Source organism: Scyliorhinus torazame, chromosome 12 (assembly GCF_047496885.1).
Source record: "Scyliorhinus torazame isolate Kashiwa2021f chromosome 12, sScyTor2.1, whole genome shotgun sequence".
In the NCBI taxonomy this organism is placed as follows: domain Eukaryota; kingdom Metazoa; phylum Chordata; class Chondrichthyes; order Carcharhiniformes; family Scyliorhinidae; genus Scyliorhinus; species Scyliorhinus torazame.
Window position 1 is genome coordinate 173,991,916 of NC_092718.1, and position 22,733 is coordinate 174,014,648.

The 22,733-nt window shown below is 50.7% G+C and overlaps 1 protein-coding gene across 1 annotated transcript in view; it reads right to left on the bottom strand.

Annotated features, from left to right (window-relative positions):
• The window catches only part of LOC140386751 (eosinophil peroxidase-like), a 68,070-nt gene that overhangs the window by 4,056 nt on the left and 41,281 nt on the right, over positions 1–22,733 (bottom strand). Inside the window, exons 9-12 of the mRNA XM_072469404.1 lie at positions 20,202–20,460; positions 11,891–12,061; positions 5,685–5,922; positions 2,923–3,128 (exon numbers count right to left, since the gene is read on the bottom strand). Coding sequence (XP_072325505.1) covers positions 2,923–3,128; positions 5,685–5,922; positions 11,891–12,061; positions 20,202–20,460 — 874 coding nt within the window. The remainder of the gene's footprint in view (positions 1–2,922; positions 3,129–5,684; positions 5,923–11,890; positions 12,062–20,201; positions 20,461–22,733) is intronic.

The following is a 22,733-nucleotide window of genomic DNA, read 5'->3' on the forward strand; positions in this document are numbered from 1 at the left end:
GAAAGGAAACCGGAGCACCCGCAAGAAACCCACGCACACATGGGGAGAACGTGCAGACTCCGCACAGACAGTGACCCAAGCTGGGAATCGAACTTGGGACCCTGGAGCTGTTAAGCAACTGTGCTAACCATTGTGCTATCGTGCTGCCCTACATTACAGCACAACATTTAGACTAGAATGACAGAATCATACAATGGTTTCAGCACAGAAGGGAGCCATGGTGTCTGTGTGATTTGCTGAAAGAGCACATCACCCACCTTCCCCCTATAGCCCTGCAGATTCTCCCTTTTCGGATAATAATCCATTTCTCTTGCATTGCTCATTGACCCTGTCTCCACCACGCTCTCAGGCAGTGCATTACAGATACGAACCACTCATTTCGTGAAAAATTTTTCTTCTCATGTCACCATTGTTTCTTTTGCTCCACCAACGGGAACAGTTGATCTCCGTCTACTCTGCCCAGATCTCTCATTATTTTGAATGCCTCATTCAAATCTTCTCTCAACCTTCTCTTCTGCAAGGAGAACAATCCCAACTTCTCCAATCTATCTGCATAACTGAAATTCGTCGTGAATTCCTTTTAATTTTGTGAATCGTATCTACACCCTTTCTGATGCCTTTACATCCTTGCTAAAGAATGGTGCCCAGTTGAGATTGGACCAATGTCTTTTTACAGGTTTGATATAACTTCCTTGCTTTTAAACTCTATGCTCCGATTTACAAAGCTCATAAATTATTTGCCTTGTTAAGTCCTCACATGCCAAAGAAGGGGTGTGGGCAGGGAAAGCAGAACCCAAGATGGCCCCAATATTCTCCCCAGGTAGATTTACCCTTTGACACACAACACATTGATTTTTTATTTTAGTAGGTGCTTTTGTTCCTTATCTGGCCCATCTCCAGAGTTCTCCTACAAAACCTAGCAGCGACCACCTCTCCCGCTGTCATGGTTGAGGTTTTAATGGTTGCTGATTGGACTGGCAAATTCAGGTGCCCGTCTGCTGTGCTTCATTGGATGGTGCACCCACAGATGGCCAAGTAGGTGGGCCTCCCGTGATAAAATTGGCAAGCAGGTCACACGGCCAGCGAGTGAGGGGGCCAGTTTTTTAACCCCAATGCCTCCTGTACGATTAGCCTGCTGTACGATCAGCCTGATCGATGAGCGGGATAGGAAGAGGAGGAGAGTTTAAATTTCCTGCTCCTCAAGATATTATCCTCGACCCCACGGACCCCTCAGCTTTGTGATCCCTGAATGACGAGAGGAGATAGAACTTGCTGCAGGAGAAATGTTAATGGTATAGGAAAACACTGTGAATGCTGGAATCTGAAAGAAGAACAGAGAATTCTGGAAAAGCTCAAGCAGGTCTGACAGCATCGCCGGGAAATAAAACTATGGGCTGGATTCTCCGGTCCCCCAGCCACCTGTTTCTCGGCGACACACCACTCACTGGTGGCAGGATTCTTTATTCCAGTCGCTAGTCAATTAGGATTTCTCATTGAAGCCACTCCGTGCCACCAGGAAACCTGTAAGCAGGAATGCACAGCCGGTGGGAAGAGAGAATCCCAATGGCTGCAGAATTCCTGTTCAGAGCTAATGGACGAAATTCTCCCCAAAAATGACTAAGGCTGGAATTCCTGTGGCACCCCCCCCCTCCCCCCCCCCCCCCTCCCGCCTCCCATGCCCGATTGCAGACATGGGCAACACCCCAAACCCTTGACCCTGGAGGGGCAAGCTTCCCCTCATCACTATATCTCTAAGTCACCACCTCCCACACCACTCAGACATGAGGGTGACGCAGCCCCACCACCATCCATCCTCACAGCATTGGTGCATCCCCCCCCCCAAAGTGAACATAACTGCCATGGAGTTTCTGAGGACTCCCCACCTTTAAGGATTCCCTGCTTTCAGCCACCCTCTCCCTTTCTAACCCCCTCCCTTTCACCCCGCCTTTCAGGTCCCCCCATCATGCCAGCCCTTTCAGCACCTCCTTCATACCTCCCTTCAGGCCTACCCCCCTTTCTCCACCCCTTCATTCACCCCCCTTTTCATCGCCATGGCCATCCTCAGGACCGGCTCCTTGGCACCTGGGCAGTGACAACTGCCCTGCCCTATCCCCGACCACCCTATGGCTCTGATGGCCTCCAAGCCCCTAAGCATAGTCATCACGTCTGGTTTACTTTTTTGGAAACCAGTACTGATTCGCACTGGCTTCACGTTGCGCCAGTGGGATTGGTGAATCCTGGGAGCTGGGAGACTCTGGCCTCAAATGGGCTGTACTTAAAGACGGGCTGAGTTGAAAGACTCATTTAAACATGTGTGTCTGGTTCACACCCACTAAGGGCATGATCCAGATGGCGTTGGGCGCCGTGGGTCAGAAGCCAGCACAAACCCCATTTAGGGCTCTCCTGCTATTCTCCAGCAACGCAGCCAGAAGGTCAGGCCCAATATTTCGAGTTCATGTGACTAGAAATAAAGAGAGGGAAAATGTGTTGCATATTATACTATCATTAGGAGAGACAGTAACACAGATGTAGCAATTCAAAGGATCACCCTCCACCATTTCTGGATGACCATTTTGCGGAACGTCTTCGCTCAGTCCACAAGCATGTCACCAACCTTCCTGTTGCTTGCCATTTTAACTCAGCACCATGCTCTCAGGCCCACATGTCGATCCTTGGCCTGCTCCAGTGAAGGCCAGTGTAAACAGGAGGAGTGGCATCGCGTCTTCCATTTAAGCAGGTTACAGAGGCTGGCAGAGCTAATAAGTCTTTTCAGCATACTATGTTCTTGAAAACTTAATGAAGTTAACTTTGGAGTGTCTCTTTGCTATTTTCTTACACCAGCAAATTTGGTTAGTTTTATATTGAAACATAAATTAATTTTAATGTCAGCTTTAAGAAGGCTGGGCCCAGCCCTAATCTTACCTTGCACATCCTCCTTCCAGGCACTCAGGTCTACCTTTGGTATCTGGTTGCAGAGTACATATCCTTGTGGGAATGTTTGCAATTTAAAAGCATTCCGAGGAACAGAGTGAATCCCGGTGTTATCACAGATTATCCTGGACATGGAGATTTCAGCAAGAGCCTGACGTTGGCTAACAGTAAAAATGTCTTTATTTTCCCACCAGAATCTGAAATACAAAGAGAAACGTCATTGGTAATTCTCTGAAAAGTACAGATTTAACCCATTGTCTGCAAATAGTCCAACTGCATTGCTGAGTATAGGAACTGGATAACAGGGAAGTCTGGGAGAAGGAAGGCATTTACTGACCCCCATAGAGAAGGCTGGGAGGTGAGGGGAAAGATATACGTGACTCTCACATTCAGTAAGTTTATGATAAAGGGGCTGACGGTGGGATTATGACTTCCTTCAATTGAAGGAACAGATTCAGTTTCCCAGTGCGAAGATAGGACTATATCCATTAGTTATATTATTCATTAAGAGTGAGGAACTAATTGATGGGCAAATATATATCCTGGAGTGCCACCTTTTCCTGCAGTTACGTACCAAGTAAAAATGCATCAGTTCAGCATCACATGGAGAATAGTAGGAAATACACTTGGTGATGCTCCAGAATTTTGAATCTAAAATATGCTTATTTGTAACTGATGGGAACCAGAAAACTTGACATTTATTTTCTGTAGGGGCCTGGAGACCATCTCCTTTCCTCTACCTCATCAAAGACCATCAAATAACCTGTCATGATATACATCAGCATATCATGGTGTAATCACACACACACTGACACACTGATGGACATACAGTAGGACCAACCAGCATACACAACATCGCAGCCAATCACCAGTCAGAGCACACGCACTATAAAGACAGGGGACACCAGAGTTCCCGCTCATTCTTGCAGCAGCCAGCTCAGAGCACAGAGCTCACAGCCTGCCTCTCAGATATTCACCATGTGCTGAGTGCCTCACCTAGATAGTGATAGGATAGGGTCCACAGATAAGCTGGTAATGCACGTACCCAAGCTTACAGTATGTTATTACAGTTGAGTTGTTAATAAAATAGAGTTACACCATTTCCAGCTGTGTTCACCTGTTTGTAGACCAGAACACCCAACACGACATAACCCTCAAGAGTATTGAAAGTCAGAGAGATCTAGGTGTACAGGTCCACAGGTCACTGAAAGGGGCAACACAGGTGGAGAAGGTAGTCAAGAAGGCATACGGCATGCTTGCCTTCATTGGCCGGGGCATTGAGTATAAGAATTGGCAAGTGATGTTGTAGCTGTATAGAACCTTAGTTAGGCCACACTTGGAGCATAGTGTTCAATTATGGTTGCCACACTACCAGAAGGATGTGGAGGCTTTAGAGAGGGTGCAGAAGAGATTTACCAGGATGTTGCCTGGTATGGAGGGCATTAGCTATGAGGAGAGGTTGAATAAACTCTGTTTGTTCTCACTGGAATGACGGAGGTTGAGGGGCGACCTGATAGAGGTCTACAAAATTATGAGGGGCATAGACAAAGTGGATAGTCAGAGACTTTTCCCCAGGGTAGAAGTGTCAATTACTAGGGGGCATAGGTTTAAGGTGCGAGGGGCAAGGTTTAGAGATGTACGAGGCGAGTGTTTTACACAGAGGGCCGTGGGTGCCTGGAACTCGCTGCCGGAGGAGATGGTGGAAGCATTGACGATAGTGACATTTAAGGGGCATCTTGACAAATACATGAATAGGATGGGAATAGAGGGATACAGACCCAGGAAGTGTAGAAGATTTTAGTTTAGATGGGCAGCATGGTCGGCACGGGCTTGGACGGCCGAAGGGCCTGTTCCTGTGCTGTACTTTTCTTTGTTCTTTGTTCTTTGTTGTTCTTCTTTGGTACATAGGTTTGTCTTACCTTTCTCTTTCACCACCCAGTGCAACTGGGTGGAAAGTCAGTGGTGCCCAGAACACCCTCAAAATTGCGTTGGCGTCCTATATGCATGAGAGAACCCTGTTGCTATGCACCCAGTGCAGAGGCTTCCTCTTGCATCAGAGGAGCAACCTGGAGTGCTCTTGAGAAGTGCCTGTGCAAAATTAGGGTGGATGGGTTTGCAACAGGAATGGTGCAGTAACTGCAGTATTGGAATCTTGGGGCCACTGCGACCACATTCTGATAGACTAAGCTAAAATGATCCTTAACGTCTCTTGACTTTTGATCTTTTTGCCCTCTCACAAGTTTCTATTTCTTTTTCTTTTCAGTGAACTCCCGTCCCGCCATTTATCACAGGTTGCATTCATTTTTGTTTACCTTCTAAATTGGTTTATGATAAGAAAAAGGCCTATAACGTCATTTTTCAGCACAGCGATACCGACCCATCACCATGACTTGAGCCAATAACACAGCTAAAGACTAAACCCATCACTGGTTTAGCACATGGCTAAAGAGCTGGCTTTTAAAGCAGACCAAGGCAGGCCAACAGCACGGTTCAATTCCAGTACCAGCCTCCCTGAACAGGCGCCGGAATGTGGCAACTAGGGGCTTTTCACAGTAACTTCATTTGAAGCCTACTTGTGACAATAAGTGATTTTCATTTTCATTTCATTTTCAAATTAAGCTGATAGATTTCAGTGTAAGGCAGATCTGGGTCTCAGATCTCACATCCCTTTAATGTGAAGTGGATACCCGTGACTCAATGGATATCATATCAAAGCTTTCAGTTCTTTTGGTGCTGCTAATAATGTCCATTACCTGTCTCCATCTCTCAGGTTCTTGAATTGCTGTCCTATGAGACAGGCGAACAAGGGGCCCACTTTCCCACCTTCCACAAAGGGTTCCGATATTCCCCCCAACCACACATCAATATTATTGGGAGTTCCATACAAGTCGAGGAGACTCGCTGCTAAAGTTCTATTCCTGAGGACTTGACCAAGCTGTTTCACATTCCTGGGTTGCGAAAGGCCACAGAATCTCCGCCAAGCATTGTAACCTGTGAAAGTGAGACAGTAAAATGTAAAACACATGTGTCAACTGCTGTGTTAGTGGAACAAGAAAAAGTAGACATTGAACTTTGTTTATTGTCACTGAAATATCCACTGCCCAGTATTTTCTGTTTTTGTTTCAGATTCCAGCATCCGCAGTAATTTGCTTTTATATTACAGAAATATTGAGAATTGAATGGCGATTGGTCACTATGATTCTGGCAAAGCCTTTCTAAAGCTAACCATATGGAGCTCTGTAGAATGTTCCGGAGGGGGGGTTCTCCTTTTCTGTTCTCTCACCTGGGGCGAGATTCTCCGACCCCCCGCTGGGTCGGAGAATCGCCGGGGGCTGGCGTGAATCCCGCCCCCGCCGGTTACCGAATTCTCCACCACCGGATATTCGGCGGGGGCGGGAATCGCGCCGCACCGGTTGGCGGGGCCCCCCCCCGCGATTCTCCGGCCCGGATGGGCCGAAGTCCCGCCGCTAAAATGCCTGTCCCGCCGGCGTAGATTAAACCACCTACCTTACCGGCGGGACAAGGCGGCGTGGGCGGGCTCCGGGGTCCTGGGGGGGGGCGCGGGGCGATCTGGCCGCGGGGGGTGCCCCCACGGTGGCCTTGCCCGCGATCGGGGCCCACCGATCCGCGGGCGGGCCTGTGCCGTGGGGGCACTCTTTCCCTTCCGCCTTCGCCACGGCCTCCACCATGGCGGAGGCGGAAGAGACTCCCTCCACTGCGCATGCGCGGGAATGCCGTCAGCGGCCGCTGACGCTCTCGCGCATGCGCCACCCGGAGATGTCATTTCCGCGCCAGCTAATGGGGTACCAAAGGCCTTTTCCGCCAGCTGGCGGGCGGGAATTTGTCCGGCACGGGCCTAGCCCCATAAGGTTGAGGCTCGGCCCCCAAAGATGCGGAGCATTCCGCACCTTTGGGGCGGCGCGATGCCCGACTGATTTGCGCCATTTTGGGCGCCAGTTGGCGGACATCGCGCCGATACCGGAGAATTTCGCCCCTGATGTGAGATGTATGCAGGAGAATTGAATGGTTTCTGCTTAGTGCCTCCCTCTAGTGGCACAGCCTGAGGGTAAAGACTGAGCTGGTGGAGGGGGAGTGAATGCAAGAATTATCACTTCGTACACCATAGGCTACCCAACCTCAACTCATTTACTTATTCTCGAGGTCTTTCAGAACACACATCAACATTGCAATCACTGTACTTATACAACTGTAAGAGGATTACTTTGTTGATGAGCATGGCCAATTCACTTAACCTGCGCATCTTTGGACTGTGGGTGTAAGCTGGAGCACCCGGAGAAAACCCCGCAGACACGGGGACAACGTACAAACTCCACACAGTCACCTGAGTTTGGAATTGAATCGGGTCCCTGGCGATGTCAGGCAGCATTGCTAACCACTGTGACACTGTGATGCCCTCAGGGGCAAAATAATCACTCTCTCTTTGTGGTTTTTATAAATGACTTGGATGAGGAAGTGGAAGGGTGGGTTAGTAAATTTGCCGATGACAGGAAGGTTGGGGGAGTTGTAGATAGTGTTGAGGGCTATTGCAGGTTACAACAGGACATTGACAGGATGCAGAGCTGGGCTGAGAAGTGGCAGATGGAGTTCAACCTAGATAAATGTGAAGTGATTCATTTTGGAAGGTTGAATTTAAATGCTGAATACAGGGTTAAAGGCAGGATTCTTGGAAGTGTGGAGGAACAGAGGGATCTTGGGGTCCACCTACATAGATCCCTCAAAGTTGCCACCCAGGTTGATAGGGTTGTTAAGAAGGCATATGGTGTGTTGGCTTTCATTAACAGAGGGATTGAGTTTAAGAGCCGTGAGGTTTTGCTGCAGCTTTATAAAACCCTAGTTAGACCACACTTGGCATATTGTGTCCATTTCAGGTCGCCTCATTGTAGGAAGGATGTGGATGCTTTGGAGACGGTACAGAGGAGATTTACCAAGATGTTGCCTGGAATGGAGGGCATGTCTTATGAAGAAAGATTGAGGGAGCTAGGGCTTTTCTCACTGGAGCGAAGAAGGAAGAGAGGTGACTTGATAGAGGTGTACAAGGTGATGAGAGGCATGGATAGAGTAGATAGACAGAGAGTTTTCCCCATGGCGGAAATGGCTCTCGTGGGGGGACATAGTTTTAAGGTGATTGGAGGTAGGTATAGGGGAGGTGTCAGAGGTGGGTTCTTTACACAGAGAGTGGTGGGTGCGTGGAATGCACTGCCAGCAGAGGTGGTGGAGTCAGAATCTTTAGGGACATTTAAGTGACTCTTGGACAGGCACATGGACCAGCAGTAAATTGAAGGGTGTAGGTTAGATTGACCTTAGATTAGATTGATCCTTAGGATAAATGGTCGGCACAACATCGTGGGCCGAAGTGCCTGTACTGTGCTGTACTGCTCTATGTTCTATGTAACCTAAAGTAAAGACGCAGTGACTTTGGAATATATATTCTTTGGTGGCCAACCATATAAAAATTAATCTGCGGTAATAGAAGAATGACCCCATGGCCATCACAAAACAGCCATTCTGCAGTAATTCAGCAGGGTTGCACGCTGGCACACTGATAGTTCCCCTGGTTGTCCCGATCAGGGAAGAAGTACTCAACGGCTGCTACCACAATTTAAATTGAGAATGGTGGTGGCTATCAGATTTTAAATGAAACAAAATGAGGCTGTGTACAGTCTTCTGACCTAAGCAGCAGGTCACGCGCCCTGCATGTATATTTGACATCAAGAGCCCTATACATACGTGCTTTTGGCACCAAATCACAGAGAAGGGCATCTTCCATGTTCGAGCTGCTAGCAAGCAAAGCAAGAAGACTGTGAAGATTATCATAGAATTTACAGTGCAGAAGGAGGCCCTTCGGCCCATCGGGTCTGCACCGGCTCTCTTGGAAAGAGCACCCTACCCAAGGTCAACACCTCCACCCTATCCCCATAACCCAGTAACCCCACCCAACACTAAGGGCAATTTTGGACACTAAGGACAATTTATCATGGCCAATCCACCTAACCTGCACATCTTTGGACTGTGGGAGGAAACCGGAGCACCCGGAGGAAACCCACGCACACACGGGGAGGACGTGCAGACTCTGCACAGACAGTGACCCAAGCCAGGAATCGAACCTGGGACCCTGGAGCTGTGAAGCAATTGTGCTATCCACAATGCTACCGCGCTGCCCCTATAATGATGAATCATTATGTTACAGGAAAGAGACAGCCAGAGACACAAATAGGCAGAGTACCTACTGGCCACGATCTCACATCTGAATCTGTTGGTGAGAGCTGCTCAGGAGAGTCCAGGGCAGGACAGAGCAGCACTAATGTTAACTCTGTATAGAGCTCCAAGGCCTCTGGTTCACGAAACTTAACTCTGGAACAGAGCAGTATAAAGATGATTTATTGAGGTATGGTTTTGTCAATTGTGCCAGTGCAAATAAGGATGCAAAGCCGTGTATGTTATCTGCAGGGAAGTACTGGCAAATCAGAGGAAAAGATTCAGATTTTGAAAGAGAAGTGGCGGGTGAAAAATTCCTTTTGAGGTTGAGACCCCAGAGCTGAGTTATTAACTTATCACTGACCGCAAGTGAAAAAACTAAGCTGCTGTACCTGGCCTGAAGGTCAGCCAGTGTGAGCCCCAATGGATGGCGGTTGGCAAAAGTGGGTCCCGGGAAACAAAGTTTGAAAAACACTGCATTAATGTATAAAAGGATTTGCAGGTTGACAATCAACATGGTTGGTCATGTTCTGAATGTAATTTTTGTGGTAGTCAAGTCCTGGTGTAGGGCTTGCACCCAAAGATTCTGGCTCAGAGGTAGGGATGAACTGCACCACAAAGCCTCCACTTCCTTGTAAATAAACATCACTAAAAGCTCACTAGTAAATAAATTCTGATAAATATCCACCCATAACTAATCCTTCATAACACTCCTGGGTAAATGCTTTGCGATAAATATTGTCAGCGGATACTACTTTTCAAATATTCTATGCTATTTCTTCGTAAATAGTTCATGGCAAATACTCCTGTAAAAAAATTCCTCGTACTATTCGTTAATTGACACTTCTCTGTAAATATTCCTAGTGAAATCTCCTCATTCAAAATTACTGGCAGATATTGATTTAATTGAGCAGAATCTGGCATACGTCGTCAGTAAATACTAATCTTAAGTATTAACACCTAATAACTATTCTGTTAAGTACACCTGGGAAATATTTCTATTAAATATTCCAATTAGGTATTCCTGCTAAATCTTCTAATTGCTGCTCAGGAATTGTTTCTTATTGTATAATTCTTTAATGACAGTATTTCTCCAGGAAAATGCATCTAAAAAGTTACCAATTTATTTTACATAATTCCAGGTAGGTATTCCAACAAATGATCCTTGCTAAATATTAGTTAATAAATAAGCTTTGATAAACATTTCATGGCAGACACTTTGGCTTAGACGTCTCTGAATAATCGGTGGTAAATATTGGCGCCAAATAGCCCCCAGGAAGTATTTACTGCTAAATACACCTAAGTACATTGGGTGCGATTCTCCACTCCCACGCCGGTTGGGAGAATCGCCTGGGCCGCCGAAATTTCCGGGGACGCCGGTCCGACGCCCTCCCGCGATTCTCCAAGTGGCGGGAACGGCCCGGTTGAGTTTCGCGGGTCGCAGGCCGGAGAATCGCCGGAGATACCCAAAATGGCGATTCTCCGGCACCCCCGCTATTCTGAGGCCCGGATGGGCCGAGCGGCCAGGCCAAAACGGAGGGTTTCCCCCAGCGCCGTCCACACCTGGTCGCTACAGTCGTGTGCGGTGCATGAACGCTGGGGGGGGCGGCCTGTGGGGGGGGCGAAAGGGGATCCTGCACCGGGCTTCACCTGGAATGTGGGGTGGCCCGCGATCGGTGCCCACCGATCGTCGGGCCGTCCTCTCTGAAGGAGGACCTCCTTCTTTCCGCGGCCCTGCAAGATCCGTCCCCCATCTTCTTGCGGGGTGGATTTGGACAGGACGGCAACCACGCATGCGTGGGTTGGCGCAGGCCAACCTGCGCACGCGCGGATGACATCCGATATGCGGCGCCGGCCGCGTCATCTATGCGGCGCCGCTCTTACGCGGGCGACAAAGCCTGGCGAGGGTAAATGACGCGGCCCCGATACTGGCCCATTGTCAGGGCCTGAATCGGTCGGGACCGGGGCCGTTCCGCGCCGTTGTGAACCTCAACGGCGTTCACGACGGCGCGGCCACTTCGGCGTGGGAGTGGAGAATCGCGCCCATAGTCTTCTGTTAATAACCCCTGTTAAATGCACTAACATGGCTAAACACGTCCTGGTAAATGCTCGCTGGTAGTTTCAAGGAAATTATTGTGATTTGTCGACCATATATCCTAAGACAGCTGGTGATATACTTAGAAGTGTAAGTCTGATCCCATTTCTGCAATCTCTGGTGATTGCAAGATGATCACATTGAGCTTTTCCAAGCTCCTCAGCCAGTACCTACCCACTGTTTCACTACATTAGGGACCAATATTCACACCAGCCTCTCCACGTCATTTTCAATCAGTATTGGGATAAACCGGCTTTTCTCAGTGATTGAAGCCAATATTTCCCTGCTGCCTTCTTGATAATGGTATCTTTAGTAGTTACAGAGGAGTCCGGAAAGGAGAGTTAAAACAAATGGTTTATTGCAAAAGTAAAGGAAAGACATGTATCAGTCCCAGTCCCAGCCGGGACTACTCTGTAGCTTGGCTCCTACCTGGGCCGGCCTTTAATGTCCAGAGTTAACTATTGCGCTGACGGGCCTCCACCCCTCAACGGGGAAGCTCGTACTCCATGGAACTCATGGGGAGATTAATCGGTCGTCCCCGTGGGAGTTATAATAGTATCTTTATTCATACAATTGTGAGATTCACTCGACAATTCAACAACACATTTTTCTAAGTTACATTCTACACCATCTTGGTTTACCGCTTACCTGGGATTCCATGATCCCGGGAACGCTGCAAATTCAGAGAACCCAGATCCATGGCTAAATGAGCGGTCAATTCAAACAGCCTCTCCCGCAATTCGTCCGGCAGCATCTTGGCCTGCACCTGCAGTTTGGCAGGTTTGCCCAACAATCCTCGCATGAGGGGGTCGACTCCACCTAAAAGACGCACACACACACCTTAGAGTTAGCAAACTTTCTTCATCCATTCCTCCCCACCCCCCCCCCCGCCCCCCACTTTTTGATGTGCAGCTGAACATTTTTAAAATTCATTTATGGGATGTGGGCGTCGCTGGTTAGGCCAGCATTTATTGCCCATCCCGAGTTGCCCTTCAGAAGGTGGTGATGAGTTGCCTTCTTGAACCGCTGCAGTCCGTGAGGTACATCCACTGTGCTGTTAGGGAGGGTGTTCCAGGATGTTGCGAGTTGTGAACACCGCCCATCACACAAACCCACCACACAGTGCCAGGGACCCACGTTCAATTACAACCTTGGGTGACAGTCTGTGTAGAGTTTGCACATTCTCCCTGATGTGTTGGGTAGGCTGGGTTGAGGTGAACTGCACTTGATGCAGTGTAGCGAGAGACAGACCTCCAACACTTGATAAGATGCAACACAATTTTATTCAACATCCAAACTATTATACATGTTCAACTGTGGGTCGACACTATGCTGACTTGACTAGAGACCTGACACTAGCCTGACCAGACTAACTTAGCTGCCACATGGTGTAGGCACTGGCTAGATCACGAGCTCTGTCTCAGAGGCTGGGTCCCGAGAGAGCGGGAAAACTGGTGCCCTCTGGCTTTATAGTGGTCGTATCCTGTCTGATGATTGACTGCTCTGTTCTGTGTGCTTACTGGTCATCCTGTGTGTCAATCACTGCCTGTCTGCATTCCATTGTATACATAGATGTATTTTATGACACTCCCCAGAGAGCTCCCGAGTGCTGACCCATTTAAAATTCAGATCTGAATCTTGACCAGTAAGGGATGTATATTATGACACTCCCCATGTCTGAATGGATTTCCTCTGGAAGCTCCGGTTTCCTGCCACAGTCCAAAGATGTGCAGGTTAGGTAGATTGGACATTGCTAAATTGCCGCTGCATGTCCAAAGGTAGGGTAGGGTTACAGGAACAGGGCAGGGAATTGAGCCCAGGTAGGGTGGTCTTTCAAAGGATTAGTGTAGACTCGATGGGCTGAATGGCATTCGTCGTCATTGTAGGGTTTCTGTGATTTCTATGATAGTTAAAGATTTTCAAGACCTTCAACAGTACATCTCTTGCCTGTTCCTTACAATTAGTGTAGCTTCCCTGTAAAAGAAACACACTTTCTTTAAGAGCTGGAGTCTGATTGGAATACGAGCTAACAATGCACGTTGCTGGGGCCCCTGTTGCATATTAAACCAATCAGCAGTGCGGTTTTTGCTTGACTCAAAGCTACATCCATTCAAATGAGGAGGCTGCAGAAGTTTACTTGCTGTTTGCTTCAACGGGACAGGGCATGAGAAGCTCACGAATTGCAACAACAACACTGATAAAGGGAGAAATCTGTGAGCCCGAGCTCTCCCCACCAGTCCTGATCTCCAAAGCTCTGGACAGAAATATTACACATCGCCAGGGGCGCAGTGCTGCCTCTCCTGTTTAAAGGCTTTGATATTTAGCACTGGTTGGTAAACTCTCCCTTGCTCTGGCTAACATTATTTAAGAAATGTAATTTGTCTCCGAAATTAAATTTTTCAAAGTTAATCAATCATAACTTTTAAATGCTCCCAGAGTGACAACAATGAAAGATTTGACAGCAGGATAAAGACTGGGCTGTGTGGTAGTCGGTATTAGAGGTATTGCGGTACCCTGTAATGCTGTAAGATCATTGGTGTAGGAGGTACTGTTTTCATTGATTAAGCCTGCCTGCTGGTTCCGCCCAGTAAGGCGGAGTATAAGAGCCCGTGTCTCCCCAGCAGCTGCCTTCTGTACCTGCGCTGCTGGGGGAAACATCTAGTGTAATAAAGTCTTCAATTGTCTCCAATCTTGCTTCTGGAGTTATTGACTGAGCATCAATTTATTACACTCGATTTTAAAGAATGGAGCTCCGAATCAAGCCAGAGTGTCTGCAGCTCAGCCCCCAAGCGGCAAACTCAGCGGCAACCTTCAAGCACTGGCTGGCGTGTTTCAATAGATATCTCAGGACGGCCACAATTACACCCACGGAGGACCAGAAACTGAAAGTTCTGCACTCGAGGGTGAGCCCAGAGATCTACACTCTCATCGAGGACGCGGACGATTTCGAGGCCGCAATGAATCTGCTGAAAGGAAACTATATTCGCCCTGTAAACCAGGTCTACGCCCGACATCTACTAGCGACGAGGCGACAAATCCCTGGGGAATCGCTGGAGGAGTTCTACCATGCGCTCCTGGTGTTGGGGAGGAACTGTAACTGCCCGCAAGTTTCGGCCAGTGACCACACAGACGCATTTGTTGCAGGTATCCTGTCCTCCCAAATCCGCCAGCAATTGCTGGAGGAAGAGACACTAGGCCTCAAGGAGGCACGGGCCCTTGCTAGCTCCCTGGATGTGGCCTCCCGAAACACCCGCGCTTACGTCCCCAACCGCGCGGCAGCCCCTTGGGCAGCCTGGAACCCCCCCCCCCGTGACCGACTCCGAAGCATCCCCCACAAGCTTGTGCTGCAAGACTGCCAGGCAACCCCGGAGGTCCCCGCTGCTATTTTTGCGGGCAAGCCAAGCACCCCCGACAGCACTGTCCGGCCCTCTCATCCTCTGCAAAGGATGCGGCAAAAAGGGCCTCTTTGTGGCAGTATGCCAGGCCCGGGCGGTCGCTGCAGTCTCCAGAGGTGAATCAGGACCGCCACCACAAACCTCTCCACGGGCCACGTGCGGCCAGCGGGCGCCACCATCTTCCTCCTTCAGGGCCACGTGTGGCCTCCGGGCGCCGCCATCTTGTCTCTTGGACACCACGTGTGATGGATGGGCGCCGCCATCTTGTGCATCCCCAGCCATGTGCGACCAGTGGGTGCCATCTTGGCTGGACTCTCAGGACCCCGACTCGGATGACCACACACCGCCCGAGGAGAACATCCAACTTCTGCCACGACTAGCCTCGGTGACCCTGGACCAGTCTCGGCCCCGAACATTCTCGACTACAACGACGACCATGCTCATCAATGGGCATGAAACATCCTGTCTGATCGACTCTGGGAGCACGGAGAGCTATATACACCCCAACACAGTATGGCGCTGTTCTCTCCCCTTTCACCCAGTTGACCAAAAAATCTCCCTGGCCTCCGGCTCTCATTCAGTGGAGATCGAGGGGTTCTGCATAGCGAACCTCATGGTCCAGGGAAGGGGAGTTTAAAAATTACCGGCTCTACGTCCTTCCCCACCTCTGACCTGCCACACTCCTAGGGTTCGATTTTCAATGCAACCTCCAAAGCTTAATCTTTAAATTCGGCGGCCCTATACCCCCCCCCCCCTCACTGTCTGCAGCCTCGCGACCCTCAAGGTCGTTCCACCTTCCCAGTTTGCGAACCTCACCCCGGATTGCAAACCCGTCACCACCAGGAGCAGACGGTAGAGTGCCCAGGACCGGACCTTTATTAGGTCGGAAGTCCAGCGATTACTGAGGGAAGGTGTCATTGAGGCTAGCAACAGTCCCTGGAGAGCTCAAGTAGTGGTTGTAAAGACCGGGGAGACGCATAGGATGGTCATCGCTTATAGCCAGACCATCAACACGTATACGCAGCTTGACGTGTACTCTCTCCCCCGCATATCCGATCTGGTCAACAGGATCGCACAATGCAAGGTCTTTTCCACGGTGGATCTAAAGTCCGCCTTCACCAGCTCCCCATTCGCCCTAGCGACCACAAATACACTGCTTTCGAAGCAGATGGGCGGCTCTACCACTTCCTAAGGGTTCCCTTCGGTGTCACTAATGGAGTCTCGGTCTTCCAACGAGAGATGGACCGAATGGTTGACCGGTACGGTTTGCGGGCCACGTTTCCGTACCTCAACAACATCACCAACTGCGGCCACGACCAGCAGTACCATGACACCAACCTCCGAAAATTCCTCCATACCGCAAAAATCCTTAATCTCACATATAACAAGGATAAATCCGTGTTCAGCACCGATCGTCTAGCCATCCTCGGCTACATAGTGCATGATGGAGATATAGGCCCCGACCCTGAACGTATGCGCCCCCTCATGGAGTACCCCCTCCCTCACTGCTCCAAGGACCTGAAACGCTGCCTGGGATTTTTTTGTATTATGCCCAGTGGGTCCCCAACTATGCGGACAAGGCCTGCCCGCTAATCCAATCCACGGTTTTTCCCCATGTCGACAGAGGCCCGCCAGGCCTTCAGCCGCATCAAAGCGGACATTGCAAAGGCCATGATGCACGCCATCGACGAGTCCCTCCCCTTCCAAGTCGAGAGCGACGCGTCCAACGTAGCTCTGGCGGCCATCCTCAACCAAGCGGGCAGACCCATTGTCTTCTTTTCACGCACCCTCCACGCTTCAGAAATCCGCCATTCCTCAGTTGAAAAGGAGGCCCAGCCATAGTAGAAGCTGTGCGGAACTGGAGGCATTACCTGGCCGGCAGGAGTTCACTCTCCTCACTGACCAATGGTCGGTGGCCTTCATGTTCGATAATGCACAGTGGGGCAAGATAAAGAACGACAAGACCTTACGGTGGAGGATCGAACTCTCCACCGACAACTATGAGATCTTATACTGTTTTCATTGATTAAGCCTGCCTGCTGGTTCCGCCCAGTAAGGCGGAGTATAAGAGCCCGTGTCTCTCCAGCAGCTGTCTTCTGTACCTATGCTGCTGGGGGAAACATCTAGTGTAATAAAGCCTTCAATTGCCTCCAATCTCGCTTCTGGAGTTATTGATCGAGCATCAGTCTGTCTGCAGCTGGATGCTGTGAATACCTCAGAGGTAAAAAGATAAAAGGCTGAACCTGTCAAATATTCCCTTGGTGACGTTTTATAATTTGTAGCAAAAGCGAAGTTTGATGCAATCTACTCGGGGGCAGGTTTACGATGAAACACACTGTGCCTAGGCTCAGGGCCCCGAACAATCCTGGAGCCCTCAGCTAGCCTGACTGATATTCAAAGAAAGTAGTGAAGCGGCTCATCCGATCATAGACTGATTCCTCTCTGCAATTGCCTCTGATAGGCTCACCACTTTAACGGAAGTACAATAATCTTTATTAGTGTCACAAGCAGGCTTACATTAACACTGCAATGATGTTACTCTGAAAAGCCCCTCATCGCCACACTCCGGCGCTTGTTCGGGTACACTGAGGGAGAATTCAGAATGTCCAATTCACCTAACAAGCGTGTCTTTCGTGACTTGTGAGAGGAAACCGGAGCACCCGGAGGAAACCCACGCAGATGCAGGAAGAATGTGCAGGCACCACACCGACAGTGACCCAAGTCAGGGATCAAACCTGGGTCCCTAGCGCTGTGAAGCAACAGTGCTAACCACTGTGCTGCCACGGATTAGGGATTTGTAATAAATACTGGCCCAGCTAGACACGCCCAGATCCAATCAATGAGTTTTTTAAAAAAAAAATCAGTGAAATCATTGTCTGACTGGATTTTCAATCTGTAAGATTGTGGTAATCACCACTGTTGTATTATATTCTATATATGGGTATTACGGTAAGGCCCCTGTGCTACAGGTACGGGGGTAGATCCCTGCCTGCTGGCTCCGCCCAGTAGGTGGAGTATAAATATGTGTGCTCCCAGTACAGGAGTCATTTCGTCAGCTGCTGTAGGAGGCCACATATCTCAGTGTAATGAAGCCTCGATTACATTCTACTCTCGTCTCGTCGTAATTGATAGTGCATCAAAGATTCGTGCTGATTTTAGTCCTCGCCGTCTCCAATATGAAACTAATTTATTTGTATACTGAACATTAATTCCTCGCCTCTAATGGCCTGAGGATGTGAAATGCAGGAGATTGTTTATATTCCCTGTTGGCAGCTTTACATAGAATTTACCACACAGACGAGGCCATTTCCTCCACCTCATTTATGTTGGTGGTTAAGCCTCCTTCCAGATCACACTGTCAGGGTAACCTTCAACTTAGAATCCATACAGTGCAGAAGGAGGCCATTCGACCCATCAAGTCTGCACCGACACTCTGAAAGAGCACTCTACCTCAGGTCAGGCCCCGACCCTATCCCCGTAACCCCACCTAATTTTTGGACACAAAGGGGCAATTTAGCAATGGCCAATCCATCTAACCTGCACATTTTTGGACTGTGGAAACTGGAGCACTCAAAGGAAATACACGCAGACAGGGGGAGAAAGTGCAAACTCCACACAGACGGTCACCCGAGGCCAGAATTGAACTTGGGTCCCTGGCGGTGTGAGGCAGCAGTGCCAACCATTGTGCCACCGTGCCACCCTTGCACGGAGCTTCTTTTTTACTCTGTGTATTTATCGAGTTCCTTGACAGTGTCTACGCTAAAATCATGGAATGGTTACAGTGTAGCCATGTAAAATATTTTCTTTTAAGATAATTACAATAGTTGTAAACCACTATTGAATCTGTCCCCACCACACAGTGAGGCAGTGAATTTCAGATCCAAACCATTTATTGCATAAAGAGGTTTCCTCTAATCTTGCCTCTGGTTAATCACTATTATTCCGTCAAGACCCCGCAAAACTTTGAATATCTCCCCCCAAAAAATTTCCTTTCAACCTTCGCTTCCCCAAGGAGAACAGATCCAACTTTGTCAATCTCCCCACATAACTGGAGTCTCTTATCCTCGGAATCATTATCACAAATCTTTTCTGAAACCTTCTATTCCCCTTGAGGCCGAAACAATGTTTTATGAAGGTTCATAACTTGCTTTTGTACTCTGCAATTATAAAACCTTATTTATAAAACCAGAATTTGGTATAAATTTATTAACTGCAACTTTCCCAACCTGCCCTGCTGCCATCATTTATTTCTGCACACATACACCCAGTTCCCTCTGCTCCTGCATTTCCTTCACAACTGTACCCTTTATTTTATGCCACCATTCCTTTTAAAAAAATCTTCCTATTGGCATTTTCAACATTATGTACATTGACGAGCGTGTTTGTTTATGGTACAGTGTAACGCAAAAGGGCTTTTATCTTTACTTTATTTACAAATTGTTGCCGTCTAGTTCGGCGTGCCCCCCCCTTCTCTAACCCCTCCCCATTCCCCCCCCCACCCACCCCCTTTGCTATCCCCCCTGATCGATACAGGGGTGTGCTCCCCCTTTTCCTTGCTCCCACTTCTCTTGTCACCAAAATGCACACTTCACAATTCTCTACATTAAATTTCATGTGCCTATTCCACCAGCCTGTCTATAAGTCAATCACAATACATCCACATTTTGCATCATCTACAAATTTTGAAATTTTACCCTGTAAACCCATGTCGAAGTTCTCAATATAAAGCAAGAAAAACAGGGTTCCCTCTTTATGTCATCTCCCAGCCAGAAATTATTTTTGGAAATATTTTAATTGAAATGTTAACAATTTTTATACACAATTCACAAAAATTCACAAACACATAATAACAGTAATAAACCGCCCACAACAATATAAGCTACCCCCCCCCCCTATTCCAACCCCACCAACCGCTAACTGTGACCAACTTTTTAAAGTACGTTATAAATGTCTGCCATCTATGGTAAAACCCGTCCCCCGACCCTGTCACAGTGAACTTGACCTTCTTGAGGTGCAAAACCTTCGTCAGGTCATCCAGCCATGCCGAGACGCTTGGCCTTGCAGTCGACTTCCAACCTGAGGATCTGCCTCCTTGCCACAAGCGAGGCAAAGGCCAGAACGTCTGCCACCCCCCCCCACCCCCCCCCCCCGCATCCGGAGCTCTGGCACATCGAAACCCCAAAAATCACGACCAGTGGGCACGGCTCCACCCCAATGCTTAGGATTGCCGACATGGAATCAAAAACAAACCTCCAGTAACCCCTCCGCCAGAAGCAACTAAAGCTAGCTATAATTCATGTTTTTAATAGGCTTGAATTAAAAATTAAACTGTGACATAATGAAATTCCAGCTGTGCTAAATACTAATGATTGAAAATGCCTCAAGGTTCAAAATAAAATGCCTACCGGCACTAATATTTTTAACCTTTACTGACTTTTGGGAATTCAAATGCGCAGGAAAATAATATAAAAGTACCTTCAGAAATGATGAGCTCTGCTTTTAGTATCATCACAGTGGCTTGGGATGAACGTGCTGCAGTAATATTAGCGGTTTTTTTAACCTACCTTCCCTGATCAGTCTCCAGGGACTGAAGAAAGTCTGGTGCAGGTCAATGTTTTTGAATTGAGGGTGTTCCCGGTAGTTTTCATCCAAGCGGAACAGCTTTGGCTGAATGCTGAGATGTCCAAAACGGAAAACGGCTGTTGAGAAAACATTGGCAATACTGGGATTTACAGATTCATCGTAGCCTTCGTAAGCTGGGAGATATTCCGCCGTTGCCGCCGGCCCAATTACCAGTGGAACATAGTCTCTGTGGTTTATTATCTGTGGTAGTGAGAAAAATTATCATTCAGTGCAGTTTGATCAAAGTGCAATAGACATAAAAGGCATCAGGAACCTTTGTTTTAATAAATGACCCGTTCAGCTCTGCACATTGATTCCAGGTCTGGCAAAGACAGACAGATTGAAGGTTTCTAACACTGCTGGGGTTTGGGAGTGAGCGAGGCCCTTTCACCCTGGAACCTGGCCTAGTAAAGAGGGTTCAGAACGTAATAATCACGGTAGCATAGTGGTTAGCACATTTGCTTCACAGCTCCAGGGTCCCAGGTTCGATTCCCGGCTGGGTCACTGTCTGTGCGGAGTCTGTGGGCGTCATTATCCGACCCCCCAGAGGGTCGGAGAATGGCCGTTGGCCGCCGTGAATCCCGCCCCCGCCGGTTGCCGAAGTCTCCGAAGGGAGAAAAGTCGGCGGGGCGTTAATGGCGCTGCTGCCGTGGAGAATGTCACGGGTCTGCGCAAGGCAGCCGATTTTCGGCCTGCCGATATTCTCCCTTCCGGATGAGCCGAAGTCCCGTCGACGTGATGACCGTTCACGTCGACGTGAATCAAACCTCCTTTTCATCGGCGTGACCCGGTGCTCCAGGCTCACGCCGACCAGCGTGGAGGTGAGTGACGGCCTGGGGGGTTGGCTCTGGGCAGGCAATGGCGTGGCCGCAGTCTGATTGCGTGAGGAGAGGTGTGTCTCGGCTTGTGTGTGTGTGTGTGTGCGGCGGGGGGGGGGCGGTGGTTAGAGTAGGCTGGGCTCCGGGGGAGTGCCGGGAGGGGGTCCGTGCCGGGGTGGAGGTTGGGGGGGGCCCGTGCCGTGCCGTGCCGGGGTGGAGGTTGGGGGGGGGGCCCGTGCCGTGCCGTGCCGGGTTGGGGGTTGGGGGGGGTCCGTGCCGTGCTGGGGTGGAGGTTGGGGGGGGGTCCGTGCCGTGCCGGGGTGGAGGTTGGGGGGGGGGTCCGTGCCGTGCCGTGCCGTGCCGGGGTGGAGGTTGGGGGGGGTCCGTGCCGTGCCGGGGTGGAGGTTGGGGGGGTCTGTGCTGGGGTGGAGGTTGGGGGGGGTCTGTGCTGGGGTGGAGGTTGGGGGGGGGGTCCGTGCCGGGGTGGAGGTTGGGCGTTGGGGGTTGGGGGGGGGGTCCGTGCCGTGCCAGGTTGGGGGTTGAGGGGGGTTCGTGCTGGGGGGGGGTCCGTGCCGTGCCGGGGTGGAGGTTGGGGGTTGGGGGGGGTCCGTGCTGGGGTGGAGGTTGGGGGGGGGTCCGTGCCGTGCCGGGGTGGAGGTTGGGGGTTGGGGGCGGGTCCGTGCCGGGGTGGAGGTTGGGGGGGGGGGGGTCCGTGCTGGGGTGGAGGTTGGGGTTGGGGGGGGGGGGTCCGTGCTGGGGTGGAGGTTGGGGGGGGGGTCCGTGCCGTGCCGGGGTGGAGGTTGGGGGGGGGTCCGTGCCGTGTCGGGTTGGGGGTTGGGGGGGGGTCCGTGCTGGGGTGGAGGTTGGGGGGGGTCCGTGCTGGGTGGAGGTTGGGGGGGGTCCGTGCCGTGCTGGGGTGGAGGTTGGGGGGGGGTCCGTGCCGTGCCGGGGTGGAGGTTGGGGGGGGGTCCGTGCCGTGTCGGGTTGGGGGTTGGGGGGGGTCCGTGCTGGGGTGGAGGTTGGGGGGCTCCGTGCTGGGGTGGAGGTTGGGGGGGGTCCGTGCCGTGCTGGGGTGGAGGTTGGGGGGGGGTCCGTGCCGTGCCGGGGTGGAGGTTGGGGGGGTCCGTGCTGGGGTGGAGGTTGGGGGGGGTCCGTGCCGTGCCGGGGTGGAGGTTGGGGGTTGGGGGGGGTCCGTGCCGGGGTGGAGGTTGGGGGGGGGTCCGTGCCGTGCCGGGGTGGAGGTTGGGGGTTGGGGGTTGGGGGGGAGGTCCGTGCTGGGGTGGAGGTTGGGGGGGGGGGTCCGTGCCGTGCCGGGGTGGAGGTTGGGGGTTGGGGGGGGGTCCGTGCCGGGGTGGAGGTTGGGGGGGGGTCCGTGGAGGATGGGGGTTGGGGGGGGGTCCGTGCTGGGGTGGAGGTTGGGGGGGGGTCCGTGCTGGGGTGGAGGTTGGTGGGGGGGGGGTCCGTGCCGTGCCGGGGTGGAGGTTGGGGGTTGGGGGGGTTCCGTGCTGGGGTGGAGGTTGGGGGGGGATCCGTGCTGGGGTGGAGGTTGGGGGGGGGTCCGTGCCGTGCCCGGATGGAGGTTGGGGGTTGGGGGGGGTCCGTGCTGGGGTGGAGGTTGGGGGGGGGGGTCCGTGCTGGGGTGGAGGTTGGGGGGGG